This window comes from Dama dama, chromosome 22 (assembly GCF_033118175.1).
Source record: "Dama dama isolate Ldn47 chromosome 22, ASM3311817v1, whole genome shotgun sequence".
NCBI lineage: Eukaryota > Metazoa > Chordata > Mammalia > Artiodactyla > Cervidae > Dama > Dama dama.
In genome coordinates, this window is record NC_083702.1 from 6957874 (window position 1) to 6976329 (window position 18456).

The following is an 18456-nucleotide window of genomic DNA, read 5'->3' on the forward strand; positions in this document are numbered from 1 at the left end:
CAAGTTCTTCTCCAAGCTCGGATTCAGGGAAAGGTTTATCTCTCCTCACTGATGCCTCCTCCAGGCTGGGGAGAGCATGCCTATGCCCAGAAGGGCTTCTTCCTGCCAGGAAGCGTTTCTTCATTTGGTTTCTTGCCTCCTTCCTTTTTGCTCCTCCTTCTCCAGCTTTGGGTCATCTCAGGCCTGTGCTTTTTATCCAACGTGGCTTCTTGACCTTTGAGAAGGAGGGTGGCTGGGAGCATGGGGTCTGGTGTCTTCCAGCTCCCGGGGCGGGGTTGCAGCTGCCCTCCATACCTCCTGAGAAACTGAGAGTTAGCAGTTGGACCCCCTGAGCCCAGACTCCTCCTGCAAAACGGAGCCCTTATGCACTTGGCCTTGGGCGTGTTGGGAAGTGTAGAGTTGTATGTGAAAAGCGCTCAGCATGCCACCCGCACCCATGGAGCGCGTGGCGAGCATGAGCCCCGGTCCTCATGGGAACACAGGGGGACTGAAGCTGCCACTCTGTCCCTTTTCTTCCCCGGCAGAAGAGCGGTCCGTGACCCACACCGGCCTCCCCATTCTGGTCTCTCTGGCCAACAAGGCCGTCTCCTTCCACTGCAGCATCACCTACCCCTACACCCCCGAGTTCAAGAACTTCACAGTCAGATACTTCCACGTGGACCTCCAGGGCCGGACCAGCTCTGAGGAGAAGATCAGCTGCCAACCTGGCACGGGCAGTGAGAACCAGACCCACACCACTGTCTGTCCCATCACCCTCAAGCCGCCTAACGCGTCTGCCACCGGTACCTACTACTGCTCCGTGCTCTGGCCGGACTCCAAGATGATGGGCGAGGGCACCTTCATCCTGGTCAGAGGTGAGCTTCCTCTGTGGCTATACCCCGGGCACAGGGTCCGGCAGACTTTGGGGGCATAGGAGCGAAAGTGGGGGATGTTTGCCTCACCACTCGGCTGTGGCACAGCAGAACCGAGCCGCCTCCGGAAGCCCCTGGCCACACACGTGTACCGAGATGTCCGCCTTCTTGGGAAAGGGCAGAGTCTGGGATATGGGTCGACTCTGGCCACCTCTGGCAGGCCGTTGTCCTCGGGGTCCCTTTGACACCATGGGTTGTGTGAGTGCAGAACAGAGCCCGGGGGCCCGTGTGTGTTTGTGGAGACCTGTGAGCGAGCACGCAGCTCGTGGACCCCTTTCTGGGGTTAGATTCCTAGTTTTCATCACATTCTCAGAGGAGTGAGTAATGACTCCCAGAAGTTAATAAGAACAGCCCATCACCGAAGTCATGACCCTCTGACCCAACTCTGCCGCTCCCACTGGTTGTGCCAGGGTTTCAGAAGGCCACGGACCTGGCCTTGGGCCCCCCAGTCCTGCGGCTTGCCAGGATGTGACCTTGGACTTGCTCTTCATGGCAACACCCCGCCTATCAGAGGCTTTTCTTGGGATGAGAGGGATTCTGAATGCAAGGGCTGGTGCCTGGTGGCAGGATGTTCTGGGTGAGCCCCAGACACACATGTGCCTGCCATGTGGTTGGCGTTCCGTCATTCTTTGGTCCGCCACATGGAAGGAGGGATGGAGAGAGAAAGGGGTGGACGAAAGGATGGGTGGCTCAAGGGAAACGGCTGGACTGTGCCCTCGCCTACCCCTGATGCAGGGCAGCACCTGCCAGGCCTGGTACAGACTCCCCCACACCCCTGCCTCACCTCACCGCTCCTGCCCGTGTGATCACTACATCATGGGTGGAAAGGAGGAGGCCCCAGGAGGGGACGTGACTCACTCAGGCCCCAGAAGTGCCTCTCAGTGGAGCCAGTGCCCTGAGGCAGGGGCACCTAAGGAGCAAAGGATGTCGTCCTTGCCCTTGCCAAGAATCAAGGCAGCGAACACAGGAAGGGGCTCGGCCAAGCCGAGTGTGGGGTGGTGGAGGGCCTCAGCAGAGGTGGGGTCCAGGGGGTCCTAGTCGGGGAGAGTTGTAAGGAGGGCTGGGGGTGGGGTGTGCCTCTCCAGACAGCTGACCTCTCTGCTTCCCTGCCCTCACCCAGACACAGGATACCAGGAGCCCCCCCGGGGCCCCCGGAAGCTCCTGCTCTCCTGCTTCGTCGGCATCCTGGCCGTCCTGAGCATCCTGGCCACGGCCCTGCTTCTCTGGAAGAAGGTAGGGGACGTGGACCCACGGCAACCCCGCCCCCACCCCACTCACCGTGGCTTAGGGACACCCCCTCCCCCAGGAGGGGTGCCTGGAATAGGTGCTTCTCGGGGCCATTTGCCCCAGGGACCCCCGCTTCGCCCCACCCCCCACCCCCATGGCCACCAGGTTCTTTTTGATCTTGTTGCGGGAGGTCAGGACTCTTGAGTCTTTTCCGGGGTCGCAGGTTCCTTCGAGTGTCTGATGGAAGCTGCAGGCCTGCATTTGTACCATTTCTAGCTCTCTAAGGTTCTAAAACCTTATCTCATATTTTCTGTGCGTGCATGCTAAGGCGTTTCCATCTTGTGTTCCACTCTGTGTGACCCTATGGACTGTGGCCTGCCAGGCTCCTCTGTCGATGGGTTTCTCCAGGCAAGAATACTGGAGTGGGTTGCTGTGCCCTCCTCCAGGGGATCTTTCCCACCAGATTCGACCCAGGGGTCGGACCAGCATCTCTTATGTCTCCTGCATTGGCAGGCAGGTTCCTTTTCCACTAGCGCCACTGTGAAAACACGTATTCTCTGAACCCCTGGCAACCCAGAAGGAAGGAAGGAAGGAAAGTTTCCTCAGGGCCGCTGGGTGCTGGGCACCCTCCCCTGTGTGCTCTGGTCGGCCCACCTCTGTCACTTCTTCCCATTCTATGGCTCTGAACAGTGAGGCTCAGAGGACCGGCCCACAATATGTTTCTTCCCCACTGTGACTCTTACAAGGACAGGGACAGGCGGGAAGGCTCTGAGTCTGTCTTCCAGAGCAGCCCCCGGGCAGCAGCCTGGGTATTGAACACAGTAATCTGAGGCAGGGGTGCCAAGGGACTCACCCCCACCTGCGGATGCCCAGCCCGGGCATAGCTGTGTGCCTTCCCTTCCAGGGGCGGGGTGAGGGCAGAGCTGTGTCAGACCAAGAACTTGACCTGCTTCAGCACTTGCTCTGCAAAAAAAAAAAAAAAGGATTTTAATGATTGGATCTCAGTGTCCAGCGAAGCCAGGGAGGCCGCGGTGCAGAGTAGGAGGTCACTAAAGAGGGGAGGACAGGAGAGGGCGGACCTCAGAAGCCTCAGCTTGACTTCTATCCCAGCCTCTCCCCCTGCCACCCTGCCTCGGAGACCCCTACCTCCTTCCCTGTACCCTCCCGCCTTCCCTCCACTCCCTCCGGGAATAGATTCTGAGTGCCTAGTGTGTGCCAGGCTCTGGCCTAAGTGCCAGACCTGGTGGAAAGCAAGACAGAGGCAGCCCCTGCCCTCTTGTCAAGCTTCCACCCTCTCCGAGCCTCAGTTTTCTCCTCCAGAAATGGGGTTAAGAACGGATCCCCTCCTCCATCTGAAAGGGTGGGAGAGACCACATTGGCCAGACGCCAGCTGGTGCCTGACCCCCATGGGAGCTAGTGCGAGGGCACCTCAGACTGTCGTCCATGCACTTGGGGGCGGGGGCGCTGGGGTGAGAGCCCGGCCTTGAAGTGGAGAGGACTCGGAAGGTCGGGAGCTACCACAGGGGAAGAATTGCCCAGAGTTCCCTGGAGCTGCATCCAAATCCGGATGTGGACCCTGTAGACGCTGCCCCAGAACTGGATTGCCCACGTCGTTTGAACCCTGAGCTGAGCACAGGAACAAAGCATGCAGCGGGGTCCCCGGCCAGAGACAGGCCAGCCGGCCCGCCACGGAGGCTGAGGAGGAAAAGGCACGGAAGACCCCAGGAGCACATCTGATAAACGCATCAGAGCTGGGAGCTACCGACTCAGAAGGGGTAGATGAGTCCTGTCCTGAGAGCGGGTTCAAGGGCTCCCACTGAGCGTGAGGTCAAGGTGGGCTTCCCGGAGCAGGCAGCCTCCAACGTTGGTCCATCCATGCCCCTTGCGGGGCTTCAAACACAGCGGGTCTCCCTCCTCCAAGGCACACTCCATCCTCGGTTCTGGACTCCCCGGGGGAGCTGTGCACTGGGTCACCCACATTTCTGTGGCCTCTGTACATGGGCACGTCCCAGGCCCCTTCCTCGGAGCTCCCCTCATCTATCCACACTCTTCCGTGACTGCTACGCTCCAGGGATTACAACCCCACCCAGCGTGGCTGCCCTGAGCCCTCCCGCGCTCCAGATCACGTCTTCTCCATGCAAGTGCCCACGGGCATCTGCACCCACCTTGTCGGGAACAGCGCTCCTTAGTCCCCAGCAGCCAGCATCATCCCAGCAAGTAGCACCACGCCCAGATGTTCAGACCGGAAGCCCTGGTGCTGTGTTTGTCCCCCCGCCGCCCCACGGCCGATCCCTGGGCCCGTCCTGCCGGCAATCTGCCCACGATCCGGCCGCAAGCCCCAGCCCAGGCCTCCGTCACCCCTCGCCCAGAATCCAGGTCTCCCTGTTTTCTGCTTGCTTCTTCTCACTCTGCCCCCCTCAGCCTTGTTTCTGTGTTACCACTGTCTCCCCCAACCAGAGCGTTAAGCCCCGGAAAGAAGCCCCAGACTTGGTGTCTGGGGGAGCCTGACACGCAGTGCTTGTGGCAGGAATGATGGAGTAAGTGACCGCTGAGACCTGAAAGATGAGTCTGAGGAGGCCGGGCTATGAGGTGGGCAAGGTGACAGTATTGCTCCCACCTTACAGAGCGGGAAACAGAGGCTTTACAGATTTCCCGAGCAGCTGAATGGCTTATCCATTTGAAAATCACAGTCAGAAGGGTACATGCTGATGGCCCGGGACAAGCGGGCAAGGCTGGCTCCAGGGAGCGTCATTTCCTCCGTAACACAATGCACTGTTTCCAGGACCTGGATTCTCTCTCACACTCCACTCCTGTCTTCAGACAGACAAGCAAGCCCTGAGAAGTCCGTCCCAGCCCCTGGCAGACTTGGACTCCTTCTCGTGACCCCACAATGTCTCTTACCTTCCCAGTGGCGCCCCCCCTGCCCCAGCCTCAGTGGAGCACCACGAGGCCAGGCCTACCTGGGTCTTGTCACCACGGGGTCCGGGAGAGCCCCCGCCCATGAACCCACACCCACCAGCCTTGGCAGGGAAGCAGGTGGTACAGAGGAGTGGCTTTCTATTTGAGAACAGGGCACCTGGGTTTGATCCAAGCAGTCACCGACTAGCTGGACAAACTTCAATCTCCCCCTCTGGAAAGCGGGAACTCCATGCCCACTTCCTCAGGCAATTATGAGAATTAAGTAACAATAAAAGATGGGTAGACAGCATCACTGACTCAAAGGATGTGAATCTGTGCAAACTCCGGGAGACAGAGGACAGGGAAGCCTGGCGTGCTACAGTCCATGAGATTGCAAGGAGTTGGGCTTGATTTACTTAGCAACTTAGCAAGAGTAAGTCCTAAAGTTCTTTGTAAACTGTAAGGTGCTGCCTGAATGCCTGCCCCTGTCTGTCTGGGAGACCTACACATCCAAACAAAACAGAAGAGCCAAAACCCCAGGTACGGTCAGGGCAGCATCTTGGTCAATCACACAGACCTGGGCTCAAATCCTTGCCCCAGCCACTTCTGGCTCTGTGGCCTCAGGCAAGTTGCCAGCCCTCCCCGAGCCTTCATAGCCTCCTGTGTGGAACAGGGGTGCTGTGAAGACTGGTCTTGCAGGTTTGTCGAGGGGCGCAGGAGGTCAGGCAGGTCACGCGTTTAGAGCCCCACCTGGCACCCAGTGAGGCTCTGGCCTAGTCCTGAGCATTATTGTGCTGTGACTGGGGATGGCGCTGGCTTCTGCCTGAGAGTTAAGTAGCTCTCGAGAGCTAATCCCGAGTAAATGGGCTGGGGGCTGGCAGGCGGCCAGGGTTTTTAATTAGCTCCTGCCCCGAGATGAGGCTGTTGTTGCTCCACTGTTGGCAGCACGGTGCCTGCGATGAGAGGGGGGCGTGTGGACAGCCTCCTCCTGCCTCTGCACGGCCTCCCGGCTCCCAGAGCCCCCGCCTTCTGGAAGGCTCCCCTCCGACCCCACTGTCCCTGCACCCTCGACCACTAGAGTTTCTCGCAGCACCCAGCACGGGCTTTCTGAAACCGCCTTCTGATCCTAGCGTGTCCTGCTTGCAGCCTTCAAACGTTTTCCACCATCCACCCTCTGCTCACAGCCCAGCACAGCTGCCCTCATCCATCCCAGACAGGTTCACATTTCGGACCACATCGACCATCTTTTCATTTCTCCAGACCTTCAGGCCCCGGCACCTGCTGCTGCCTCTTCCTTTCCTTCCTCTCTTCCAATCTAAGAGGATTTAAAAAAAAAATCTTTGGCTGCGCTGGGTTTTCGTTGGCGTGCCTGGGCTTTCTCTAGCTGCGGTGCTCAGGCTCTAGGTTCAACGGCACGCGCAGCACGGGGATCTTCCCGCGCCCCCTGCATTGGCAGGTGGGTTCTCAACCCCTGGACCACCGGGGAGCCCCAGCCTCCAGGTCTTTAAGGCCCCTTTCTGCCGGGCGAGGCACTTGTTTCCTCCCATGAGCCAGAGGCTCTGTCCCTGTTGGTCAGTGTGGGAACCACGCTTGGGAAAACTGCTGGTTCATCATCCATCTCTCCACTGGGTCCTAAGCTCCGGAGGCCAGGGATGGGGCCCCCGTGTCCACGCCGCCTGGTTCACCAGAGGTGCCTGGCAAGTGTGTGTTATTGGCCAAGGGCCACCTATGTGACACCCACATGGTAAGCACTTACTTCCTCGTCGGCTCCCTGAATCTGTGCAACATTCTATCAAAGGAGGTGATTGCTGAAGAAACTGAGGTCCAGAGCGGGGTGAAGGCAGAGCCCGTGAGGGACAGAGGGGACTGGACACCTGGTCTGGCTGGTGCTCACTCTGCAGCCCTCCTCAGTAATCGGCCCTGTAGCCGGGGCCCCTGTCTCCCTGCAGCACCCGCCTCCCCAGAACCAGGCCCTGTGTGGAGGGCAGGGTGCCTCGATGGAATCGTTATCGTTTCCGGTATCCCCGAGCAGGTGAGTGACTTGATGTAGGTCTTGCAGGTGTTTGGGTTTCCCAGTTGGCACTAGTGGTAAAGAAAAAAAAGAAAAAACGCCTGCCAATGCAAGAGACATTAAAGACGGAGATTTGATCCCTGGGTCTGGAAGATCCCCTGGAGGAGAGCATGGCAGCCCACTCCAGTATTCTTTCCTGGAAAATCCCATGGACAGAGGAGCCTGGTGGGCTACAGTCCATAGGGTTGCAAAGAGTCAGATACGACGGAAGCGACTTAACATACATGCATGCATTGCGGTATTTGCCACGCTTCTCGGGAGAAGGTGGCTGGAAGGCGCTGAATGATCAATTTCTGAGTGGCCTCATGGATATCTGCCATCCTTTCCTCTGTGGGGTCTGGTGGGGTCTGGGGAGAAAGGAGCTGCTGGTCCCCAGCCTGATGACCCTGATTCCTTTCCCCTAGGGACAGATGCAGGCTCTGTGGAAGCATGTTGCCAAGAAGTGCCCGGGCCCCACTGCCACCAGCAGCCCAAGGCAGCCTCCATCGGAATCCGTCTACACGGTGAGTCCTCCACCCGCTGAGGCCTGACTTGGGGACTGGTTCCCCAGCTTGGTCAGAGTTCCAGCTGTGTGACTTCTCTGTGAAATCTGAGCCTCCGCTTCCTCATCCGTGACCTGGGGACCAGTATCCCCGCCCTGTGGGGTTTCTGTGAAGGTGAGTCGGGGTTACAGGTCTGCCGCCTTGGCCCCTGGCAGACACGTAGCTGGGAGGGGCCGCTGGGGTCCCCTCCGTGGCACGCCCCTCCGCTTCTGGAACGAGGGGGTGGCCAGGGCACAGTGGTGAGGTATGAAGAAATCTCCTCTGTCTGACCAAATGACAGTGACCAGCTCACCAACTCCTTCCTGTTTTTATTGCACAAACAACATTGGAGCAACAAGAAGAATCACAAAAAGAGGAAAAGGTCGGGCAGTGTCCCACACCCTAAATATAGCAAGGAGTTTCAAATCTTCACTCTCCCCTTCCCCACCACACGAGTGCGCGCGCACACACACACACACCACACACACACACACACACACACACACACACACACATTGTTTTATGTCCTTACAGCCAGGCAGAGGCATAGCCGGGTGCTGTTTGTTGCCCAGCCGGGCCCGCCCACCTGGTCAACACGCAGCCACTCTGCCCAGGGGCTGGGGTGGTGACAGATATTCCTTTTCAGTTGCATCTATTTTAGCTGAACAAGGAACATATGCTCATTGTCGAGAAAGTGAAGAATAAGGGCTACCCAATGTCAGCTGCGGTCTCAACTCTACGGGACTTTCGGGTCCCTCCAGGTGCGGGTCTTGGCCTCACACCTGGGAGGTGCACAGCCGTGCCGGGGGTCCTGCAGGGCCCCCCAGGGCATGTTCTGGGACTCTGCCAGTACGAGCTTCAGCTGTTCCTGTCCCCACCACCCTGACCCGTACATGAAACACGGGTCTTTCCTCAATGTCCGAAAATCCCCACACAGAGGGTGTTCAGAATATGACCCCGATTATCAAGGATGAGGTGGCTGGGGATGAGGCAAAGATAGGGTTCCTTCAGGGCAGCACCAATGACCCCAAAGGGGACACAGTACTACCAGCTCTCCTGGGGCCTTTGTCCCCACTCCCACCCCAAGGAATTTCCAGCAGTCACTGCTTCCCACATGGCCCCAGACTTCCCCATAGTCTCTCTTTTCTCCCAGCAGCTCATCATGGTATTTTTCCCTAGGAGGAATTCTGATGTCAGCTGTTAAATAAAAACACTTCTCTCTCTCTCTCCACACACACACACACACACACATACACACAATCTTTCTATATATATCAAATAGAAGAAAATAACCATCATCCTAAACCTATCTTCTTCCAGGATAAATACTAGTAACATTGACTTCTATACCTTCCAGTCTTTTCTGTAAACACATACAGAGAGACCCATACACACACTCACACACACACATTTTTTTTTAAAGACAATTGGAGTAGTACCGCTATTTTTGTTACAATATCTCATGAACGTCTTTTCACATGAATAAATATCCTTCTCCAAGGTTATTTTTAATGGAAGAGACTCACTTTTGCATGGAGCATCTCTCTTGCCTTGTGTTTAGACTTCTCGGAGACTCAGGCTAACTTTGCTGGAGTGTGGGGAGGAGGTCTGATGGCTCTGCCAGGTTGCTGGGTGGTTCCAGAGGCTTCAGGGCTGGAAAGGAGCTGGGAAGAGAGGCCACAGACTCTGCTAGCCCTTGAGACCTGTCCCTAGTAGCTAGGGTTGGACCTGGGCAGGTAAGAATGACATGAACAAGCGTGATGATGATGTCAGGGGTTGTTTGTTGAGTACTTACTACATGCCTGGTGCCATGGTACACCTGTTATCTCATTAATACTCATAATGGGGCTTTAGGGGATGTGTGTTGTCCCCATTTTATTTTCTAGTTGTCTATTGCTGGTAAGTTGAGATATGATTGATTATTTTTTATATGATTGATTTTTGTATGTTGACTATATAAAGAGTAACCTTGCTGAACTCACTAATTAATTCTAATTCTTTCTCTGTGAATTCCTTTGTATTTTTTACGGACCCAGCCATGTCATCTATGAATGATAGAAGTTTCATTTCTTTCTTTTTAACCTTCATACCTTGTATTTCTTGTCTTACTGCACTGCCTCAGACAGTGATGGTAAATAGGATTGGTGACAGTGGACAGGTGAGGACCTTTGTGTACTTCCCCTCTCTACTTTCTTTCTCTGATTTGTTGTATTTATTTATTTGGCTGCACTGGGTCTTAGTTGTGACATGCGGGATCCTTAGCTGTGGCATTCGAACTCTTAGTTGCAGCAGGTGGGATCTAGTTCCTTGACCAGGGATTGAATTCAGACCCCCAGGATTGGGAGCACGGAGTCTTAGCCACTGGATCACCAGGGAAGTCCCTCTCTATTTTCTTTGGATACTTTGATCATTGATTTTCAACCTTCCTTCTTTCGTAATTCATGCACTTAAAGCTATGAACTTTCCTTTAAAAGTGGCTTTAGCTGCATCCCACAAATTTTGATATGCCATATTTTCGTTATGGTTCAGTTTAAATTTCCCACTGAGATTTCCTTCTTGCCCCATGAGTTATTTTTAAATGGTTTGCTTGATTTTCAAATGTTTAATTATTTTCTAGTTTTTGTTGTTTTTTATTTCTTACTAATTCTATTGTGATCAGAGCATAGCTTCTGTATGATTTCAATCCTTTGAGGTCTGTAGAGATCTGCTTTAGGTCAGCTTACATTTCAAATGCATTTGAAAAGAACTTGCATTGTGCATGGCTGAGTGAGTGAGTGTTCTGTGTGTGTCAGAGAGGTCAAGCTTATTGACTGTGTTGTTAAAGTATGCCATATCCTTATTGGCTTTTTGTCTATTAGATGTTAAGTGAATCAAGTTAAAATCTGCCCATATGATTGTAGATTGTATATTTCTCCTTCTACTTATGTCAACTTTTGTTTTTCATTCATGTGGGAAAATGCTCATGATATGTGACAAGAAAAGAAAAGGCTATCCTACTCCAATTTGCATGGGTATGTGTGTGTGTGTGAAAATTGACCGATTAAGGAGCATGGATTTGGATTGAGCCAGAGAGACTGGGGTGCGAAGCTTAGTTTTTTTGTTCATGAGTTCTGCTACTCAAACTTTCTGAGTCCTGGTTCCATAATCTGTGATACAGGGCTGATGTACAGTTTTCCACTTACAGTTTGCAAATATGTTACGATTCCTTCCATCTTAAGTTTCTCATTTTGAGCCAGCAGCCTCCTCCAGTGACCCTGCCCTTTCTCCATGACTCCTTTTAAAAGGTCTGTCAAAATTCTGTCTCCAGTTTCTCTCTCTCTCTCCTTTCCGATCCACTGAGTCAGACTTTCTGCCCACCAAAGCCTTCCTTCTAAAGGTCACTGTTGACCTCCCTGATATTAAACCCAGTGGTCCACTGGGTCCTCCTCTTCCTTGATGAGCCACAGTGTCTGAGGCCGGCGAGCACTCCCTCCTCCTGGACACGCTTTGTCTACTTGCTTCCAGAACATTCCACCCTCCCGTGATGCCTCTCTGACTCACAGCCATACATCCTCAGCCTCCTTCACCAGAGGAATCCAGAGGAATCCTGACCTCTAAACGCTGGAATCCAGGCCTGGAGCCCTTTCTCTTTGAGCTTCTCTCCCCTCCCTGGGTGATTTCATGCAACCTCAGCCTTTTGAGACCGTCTACACTCTGACAGCTCCCTCATTTCTATGTCCAGCCCAGACACCTCCTCTGAACGCCGGAACCAGCTCTATTTGGACCCCTCATCAGCTTCTCTCTCAGACCAGTCTCCGGTTCTTCAGCTATGGAACTGCCTCTTCCCGCAGTCCTCCTCACGCAGGGAGTGGTTGCTCCATCCTTCCTGTTGCTCAGGCTAAACCTTTTGAAGCTGACCTTTCCTTCTCTCCTTCCATCACTGCTCCTGTCAGGTCTATCAGCACAACTTAACTTCAAACATACCCGAGATCTGAATCTTCTCACCCCTCCAGGGCTGACGCTGGTGGGAACCACCACCATTTCTTGCCTGGAGCCCTCCACTTGGCTTCTCTTTCTTTCTTCTTTCCTTCCTTTCTCTCTCTCTCTTTCTTTCTTGTATCTGGCTGTGTCAAGTGTTAGCTGTGGCATCTAGTTCCCTGACCAGGGACTGAACCTGGGCCCCTGCATTGGGAACGTGGAGTCTTAACCACTGGACCACCAGGGAAGTCCCCCTGCAATTGGTTTCTAATCAGCTGGCCTGTTGTTACCCTAGCCCCACCGTCTGTGCTCCAATCAGCAGCAGCGGAGTCACCCCCTCCAAACAGAGCAGGTCCCATCCTGCTCTGCTCTGAGCCCTTGGTGAGCCTCGGTCCTCTGAGCAGCAGACACCAAGGCAGGAGTAAATGTGTGATAGTGGTATTCCGGGAACCACCTGTGAGAGCAAATGGAAACAACTGGGAGAGCTGTCTGACTGATGCTGATCTGGTTCTGGGTAAAGAAAAGGGTGAAGGAAGGCAGAGAGAATGTGCTGACCTCCGCACAGTCTGGGGAAGCTTCAGCAAGGCCCCTGGGAGCCGGGTCAGCGGGGTCTGGGGGTTTCCCAGGGCGGGAGAGGCAGGGATGGCATCCCTGCCGGGCTCAGCCATTGGCTGGGGGCAGCCCACAGGGGTGTGGCCTCTGTGCACATGTGGGTCTCACAGCCCAGCAGCCGGGGCCCTGGGTCGGTGCTGATGGGCCCTGGAGCTGGAGGTCTGCGGATCACATTCTCACGACAGTCTAGTGAGGTGGATTCTGCCTCACTCACAGTGGGCACTGGAACCCTGACTCTTCTTGGAGAGCTCTGCCCACAGGCCGTCCTGCCGGGGCACTCACTTGCTTCCGGCACGCTGGTCTCCTTGCTGTTCTCCAGACACGCCAGGCTTGCCCCCGCTCCACCCTCTGGTGGGGCCTTGGTGTTGGCTGTGTGTGCGCCGCCCCCCGGCTCCGGGGTTCTGTCTGGAGCTGTCCGTGGGGCCCCTCCCTCACTCCCATCTCTCCGCTCGGGGGCACCTTTGCAGGGAGGCCTTTCTGACCTCCTCACCCCCCACCCCCCGCTGTGACCCAGCCTCCCTGCCTTCCTTCTCCAGGTCTCTCCGTGGCCCTTACGGCCACTGTTTACTTTCCGACTGTGGTCTGTCTGGGGTCCCGGGGCCCAGCACATAGCAGGCACTCAGCAGTCAGCTGAGTGGAGGCCTGCTCTTAGCTCCCGGGTGCCTGGGGTTCCCTGGGGGGCTCTGTGCTAGGCAGAGTGGGCACTCCGTGGCGAATGTGAGGCGTCAGCGTTGTAGTTGCACATTCCCCAGGGGCATCTGGATGCCTCCCCTCAGCGCTGCTCCAGCTTTCACCTGGCCCAGCGCCCTCATTCTCGCGCTCAGCCTCCAGCCCTCCCACTCCTCCTGGCAGGAAGAGGGGCCTTTCCAGCACACCCCTGATGCTGTCGCTTCCCACCCAGAAACCTCCAGTGACTCCCCACTGCCAGCTCCTCAGCCAGCACATGAGGCCTTCACTGGAGGCCTAGCCCAGTCCTGCCTTCCCGGACTTCTGTTAGTGCCGTGGACCATTTGCTTCAGACATGCCAGGATCCTGACCTAGAGCAGAACTGCTCTGTCCCTCCTGAGTATTGCTTCTTGCTGAACAGGACTCCCAGATCTGCCCCCAGAGTGAAGTGAGTAAAAGTTGCTCAGTCGTGTCCGACTCTTTGCAACTCCATGGACTTTACAGTCCATGGAATTCTCCAGGCCAGAATACCAGAGTGGGTAGCCTGTCCCTTCTCCAAGGGGTTTTCCCAACCCAGGGATTGAACCCAGGTCTCCCGCATTGCAGGCAGATTCTTTACCAGCTGAGCCACAAGGGAAGCCCCCAGAGGGCACCAGGCAAATCTCAGGTGTCCATGAGACACAGCTCTTGTGTTTCCTTGGTGACAGTTGTGGGTATTACTGGGGGAATCAATGTCCAGGACCCTCAGATTAGGTCTTGGTCCAGGGCTGCTGACTTCTGACCTCAGTCCACCAGGACAGAGGCCTCGGTGCTGACTTGACCCCTCTGCCAGGGCTGACGACCACTCAGCTCAGCACACTGTCCATGCAGGACCGCAGGAGGCAAAGGGCTCAGGGGGCCTGGATCCCAGACAAGTGGCCCAGCCCGGCCCAGCCTCAGCGCAAAGCACAGCACAGCAGCGTGGCACCTCCCAGCATCCAGGCCAGCCCTAAAAGCACAGCATCAGCCCAGCCCAGCCCAGCAGCCGGTTCAGAGGCCTGGCCCTCTCCCCGCGGAGGGAGGCGGCCCCCATCACCCCCTCCCCGGAAGGCCAAGAAGGTGTCCTGTTGACAAGGTTGCCTGCATTTCACAGCCTAGTGATGCAGGTCCCAGCCGGCATGCAGATGCAGCCCAGCAGGTCAGGGCTTGTCAGAGGCTTCACTCAGCAGCTGCTAATTGGCAGCAGCTTCTGCAGCCGCCCTGTCCTCAGCCCCGCAGCTGCTCCCGCCCACAGCCTGACCACCGCCAGGGTGGGTCAGAGGCCTGCGGGGCCCCCGGGTCAGGATGCTCTTCTCTGGCTTGGAAATCACTTAGCCGCGTGCCCAGGCCGGTGGGAGCACACAGCATGGAGGGCAGGAGGGGCTGTGTGACCTGAGACAGCTCCGGGCGTCTCTGGGCTAATAAGTGGTGGGCGGCCCATGGACACTGGACCTGAGGGAGAAGGGGACCCTCTGGGGGGCCCGAGATCTGGTCTTCTGCCCACATGTCAGCAAAGAGGCCCTTTTTCTTGCTTCTGTCTGTGACCAGGAACATCCAGCTTGGTGGGAGGCCGGCTGTCAGATCTTCGGAGATCCAGGACTGGGGGGGTGGAGGGGGTGGGGGGCGCAGGGCCGCTGGGGAAATCCACACCCCGTGTGTCAGGCTTGCCGGTGGTGGCTGGTGCTTTGGGCAGGCGTGAGAGCCCAACAGGCCAGAGCAGGTCTCGGAAGATGCCTTTCACTGGAATTGGGGCTTCTCCCTGGGGCCTCCCTGCTCCCGCTGGCAGGTCGGAAGCCCCTCTTCCAAGACCCTCCCTCTTTCTGACTCGGAGGTCCCTAGGGCAGCCTTGCCATCCCTGTGTGTGATGCCCTTGAAGTGAGGGTCTCCCAAGTGCCAAATGGTTTATTACACAGGTTTTCATGCCCCGCTGCTTCAGAGCCTCCTCCCACCCCTCCTTACCTCCCCTCCCTTCTCTTGCCTCAGAGTACCACCTGTCTCTCCAGCCTTCCTCAGCAACCCCTGCTTGCCTGTTGCCAGGGAAACCACCTCCTTGGCAACGAGCCGGCATCCATATGACATGTACACGTGGGAAGGAAAGGTTCCTGCCTCTTGCATAGGCTGTTGGTGGCTCTGCTCCAACAAGCCCCAAGGAGCAGCATCTACCCTGGTGCCCATCAGGGTCTGAGCGAGGGTCTAGGCTGTGACTGCAGAGAGGGGAGGGAGGCCCCAAGCCTCCCTTGACGATCATTCAGTCGTTATTAAGCATGTGTGACTCACTAGACCCGATGCTGGGCCTTTTGTGCACAATATCTCATTGAATCATCCACCGAGCCTGCAAGATGGACATAGTTATTCCCATTTTACAGATGAGGAAACTGAGGCACAGGGAGGCTCCCAGTTGCCTGTGGCTGGCAGGTGTCAGAGCTGAGAGTTGAGCCTAATCTTGTCTGATTTCAAACAAGAAATCGTGTCTTTCTATGAATACCATCCTGAGGCCTCTGGTCAGGCTGTTCAGAGCTGGACCGAGAGTCAGTGTGGCCCTAAGACACACACCCGGGTGAGCGAGGAGCCCCCTCACCACAACTCATTCAGGGCTGTTCTCCAAGGGTCCCCACCGCAGCCACGGTGACCGAGAGACAGACCAGGCACCTCTGCGGGAGAGGAGTGTGATTCCAGTGTGAGCCTAGGTCCTCTGTGAGCACAGGCCGGGGGGAGGGGTCAAAGGAGAACTAGAGGGCTGGAGGGATGGGTGGGACCCTCCCGGGTGGGACCCTCCCAGGGGCCAGGCTTTGGTCCAGGGAGTGAGGGGGGGATGTCCACAGAGCATCCTATTGGAGCCTTGGCCATGGGAGTCACGTCAAGGGCCTGCTGGCTGCCCAGTGCCCGAGGCCCTAGGGACAGGCAGGGACGGCAGGCGTGGGCCTGGGCCCTCCCTCTTGCCCGTGAGCTGGAGGCCTGGAGAACCCGCCGGACTGAGCACAGTCTCCACGAGAGGCTCAAGGAGGCGGGAGGGGGTGACAGGGGGCACCCAGAGGAGTGGCACTGTACCAAGGGGGGGTGAGATGGCCCCAAGAGGGACTGGTGGGTGCGAAGGTGAGGCCGTGTGACCGTGAGGAGTGAGACTGGGTACCGTGGGCATCCCCTGACCTCACGGGTCTCCTGCAGGATCTACAGCACCGCGAGTCCGAGGTCTACGACTGCATCCAGAATGAAGCCGGCAGCCCGCCCGCCTCCCAGGGCCTGCTCTCCCAGGTACGCGGGGTCGGGGCAGCGAGCCTGGCTCCTCCTCTCCTTCCATGTGTCCTGCCCCTCACCTGGGAAGTGCCCGCCGTGTGCCGGGGGGGGGTGAGCCACCCGCTGCTGAAGCAGAGCCCTCGCCCGAGGCGGCTGGCCTGGTGCTTAGGAGGCCTGGTGGGTTTACCCCCCAGCCCGGCACCACCCCTTTCCAGCTCTGCCGCCCTGCCCAAGCGGCTAACCTCTGTGCCCACATCTGTAAACTGAGGACCCTGAGAGCATTCACCTCCGAGACTTGCCATGAGGATCACAGGCTGTACTGCAACCCAGTAGGCCTGTGCAAGGGAGCAAGCGTAACCGCCGCTGGGCACAGTAGAGTGTCTACGCCCGTCATTCAGGCAGGGGTGTGAGGCTTCTCACTGTCCCCAGGCTGAAAGTGGCTGGAGACTGTGCTGGCGGCAGCCAGGGCCGGTCTGGACAAGGCTTTGTTATCATGAAGGGGGCTAAGGTACATCCCTTGATCATGAGTCTCTCTTAAATCTCAGTCTGCTCATCTGTCAAGTGGGTGCATGACACTTTCCTGCAAAACCAACTGCCCATGAATTCAAATGAGTTCCAAGTTAAGTAGCGTCTATACCAGAGCTCTGGACACCATGAAGTGCAAGGGGCTCAAGGACTGTGGCTGGGCACCTGGGAAGAACCTTCTGGAAGTGAGGGGGACAGGTGCTTGGGCCCCCTGGCATAGGCTGACTGTTGAATTTCCTATTCTCAAAGCTCTTTCTGCAGTCATCTCTGAACTAGGCTGTGACTGGAGGCAAGGCTTCCCCACGCTGGGACCCAAGGATCCCTGGGCCGCCCCAGGGATTGACCACTGTATGCCAGGCCCTGAGATCCTGACCAGGACAACTAGACCTGTCCCAGTTCCCCAGCGTCCTTGGGTCTGCAGGAACAGGGTCATGGATTCTTACAGACACACAGAAACATCTGTGAACGGTGGGCTCTGGGGAGGGACTAGCCTAGAGTTGAGGAGGGGGCTCTTGGCATGCTGAGCTGAGCTCTGTAGAGTGAGGAGGAGGTTATCAGGGAACAGATAGGGTCCTGGGAGCACCCCAAGAGGAGAGAAGAGCATCTAGGGAGGCCCAAGGCAGGAAAGAAGAGGCCCGTGGGGCTGGAGGGCAGATAGTAGGCATGGGGTGGGGGGACGGGAGAGGAGGATGTTGAGGTGGGCTTGAGGACAAGGACAGGGCTCCCGGTCAAAGCTACTTAGAAAGCTGTCTATTTGTCTGCCTTTGCCTAAAACTAAATTAGTGCAAATTTATCATTCCCCTACCTACCATTTCTTTCTTCCTTTTTTTTCTTTCCAGGAGAAACAGCGAAAATTTGAGGGTGACGGTGAATTTAACCTGGTCTATGAAAATCTCTAGGATGAGCTCTGCCTGCCCGTGGGTCTTGCCCTGGATCAGAGGCCCTGGGGCAGCCTCTCCCTCCCAAGAACTTGATCTATCCGGAAGTGAGGCTCCAGGGCTTCCCATCACCTCGCCCCCACATTTAAGAGGCTGTCCCCCACCCTGTTTCACAGCCCAGTCACACCCCTCAAGCATGCCATGTCTCCTGGCTTTAGTCCAAGCTGTTCCCTCTGCAGGTGGGCACTCCCTCCGTCTCCAAGGGCTCTCTTGGACACCTCCCATCCCTGGGGCCCTCCTCACCCTGTAGGGATGCACGGGCTCTCTTGTACCAGCCTGAACCGCCAGGAGGTTCCAAAGGGGACACTTGTCAATACTGTGTGCACACACGTTGCCAAGTAGATGAATAAAAGAGCAACTATACAAATGCCCCCCACCCCTTGCCTCATGCCCAGCTAGGCCAAAGACAAAGCAGCCGTACAAAGTGGAACTGGGGGGCTGGCGTGGGAGGTACAGGGTGTGGGCAAGAATGAACCATGCGGAGGCTGGGCTGGGAGACCGACCTGGAGGCCCAGGGGCTGGTCATCGGTCTGGGGGCCTGGGGCTGGGAGGGTCAGGGCACACGCAAGTGAGGAGGGAGATCTGGGCATCAGGGGGGCAGGGGAGGAGGGGTTGCTGGCAAGACAGGTGCCAGACAGACTGACGCTCTCTGCCTCCCCCCACGAGGCCCCCAAGGTTGTTTCCCCTTCAGCCTGCCCCCGACACTCAGCATGCCAACTGCTGCCTCCCAACGCCCCCCTCCTCAAAGCTCCTCCACCCCCAGGGCCTCAGCGGTGCCTCCGTCCACCCTGCAGCCCAGTTCCCCAGAGCCCCCCTCCACCTGGCCTGTCCCCACCCACCCTTCTCCTCCTCTTCATCTGCCTTAGGCCCCAGCCCTG

General features: G+C 56.8%; 1 protein-coding gene across 2 annotated transcripts in view; it reads left to right on the top strand.

Annotated features, from left to right (window-relative positions):
• The window catches only part of NFAM1 (NFAT activating protein with ITAM motif 1), a 35919-nt gene extending 17974 nt beyond the window's left edge, over window positions 1–17945 (top strand). The window contains exons 2-7 of one of the 2 annotated variants that reach the window (XM_061124024.1): window positions 525–854; window positions 2032–2144; window positions 6963–7068; window positions 7512–7610; window positions 16047–16133; window positions 17480–17945. In XM_061124024.1, the coding sequence (XP_060980007.1) occupies window positions 525–854; window positions 2032–2144; window positions 6963–7068; window positions 7512–7610; window positions 16047–16093 (695 nt within the window). In that variant the 3' untranslated portion in view covers window positions 16094–16133; window positions 17480–17945. The remainder of the gene's footprint in view (window positions 1–524; window positions 855–2031; window positions 2145–6962; window positions 7069–7511; window positions 7611–16046; window positions 16134–17479) is intronic. The other variant, XM_061124026.1, reaches the window with a different exon arrangement.
• Window positions 17946–18456: the final 511 nt, after the last annotated feature.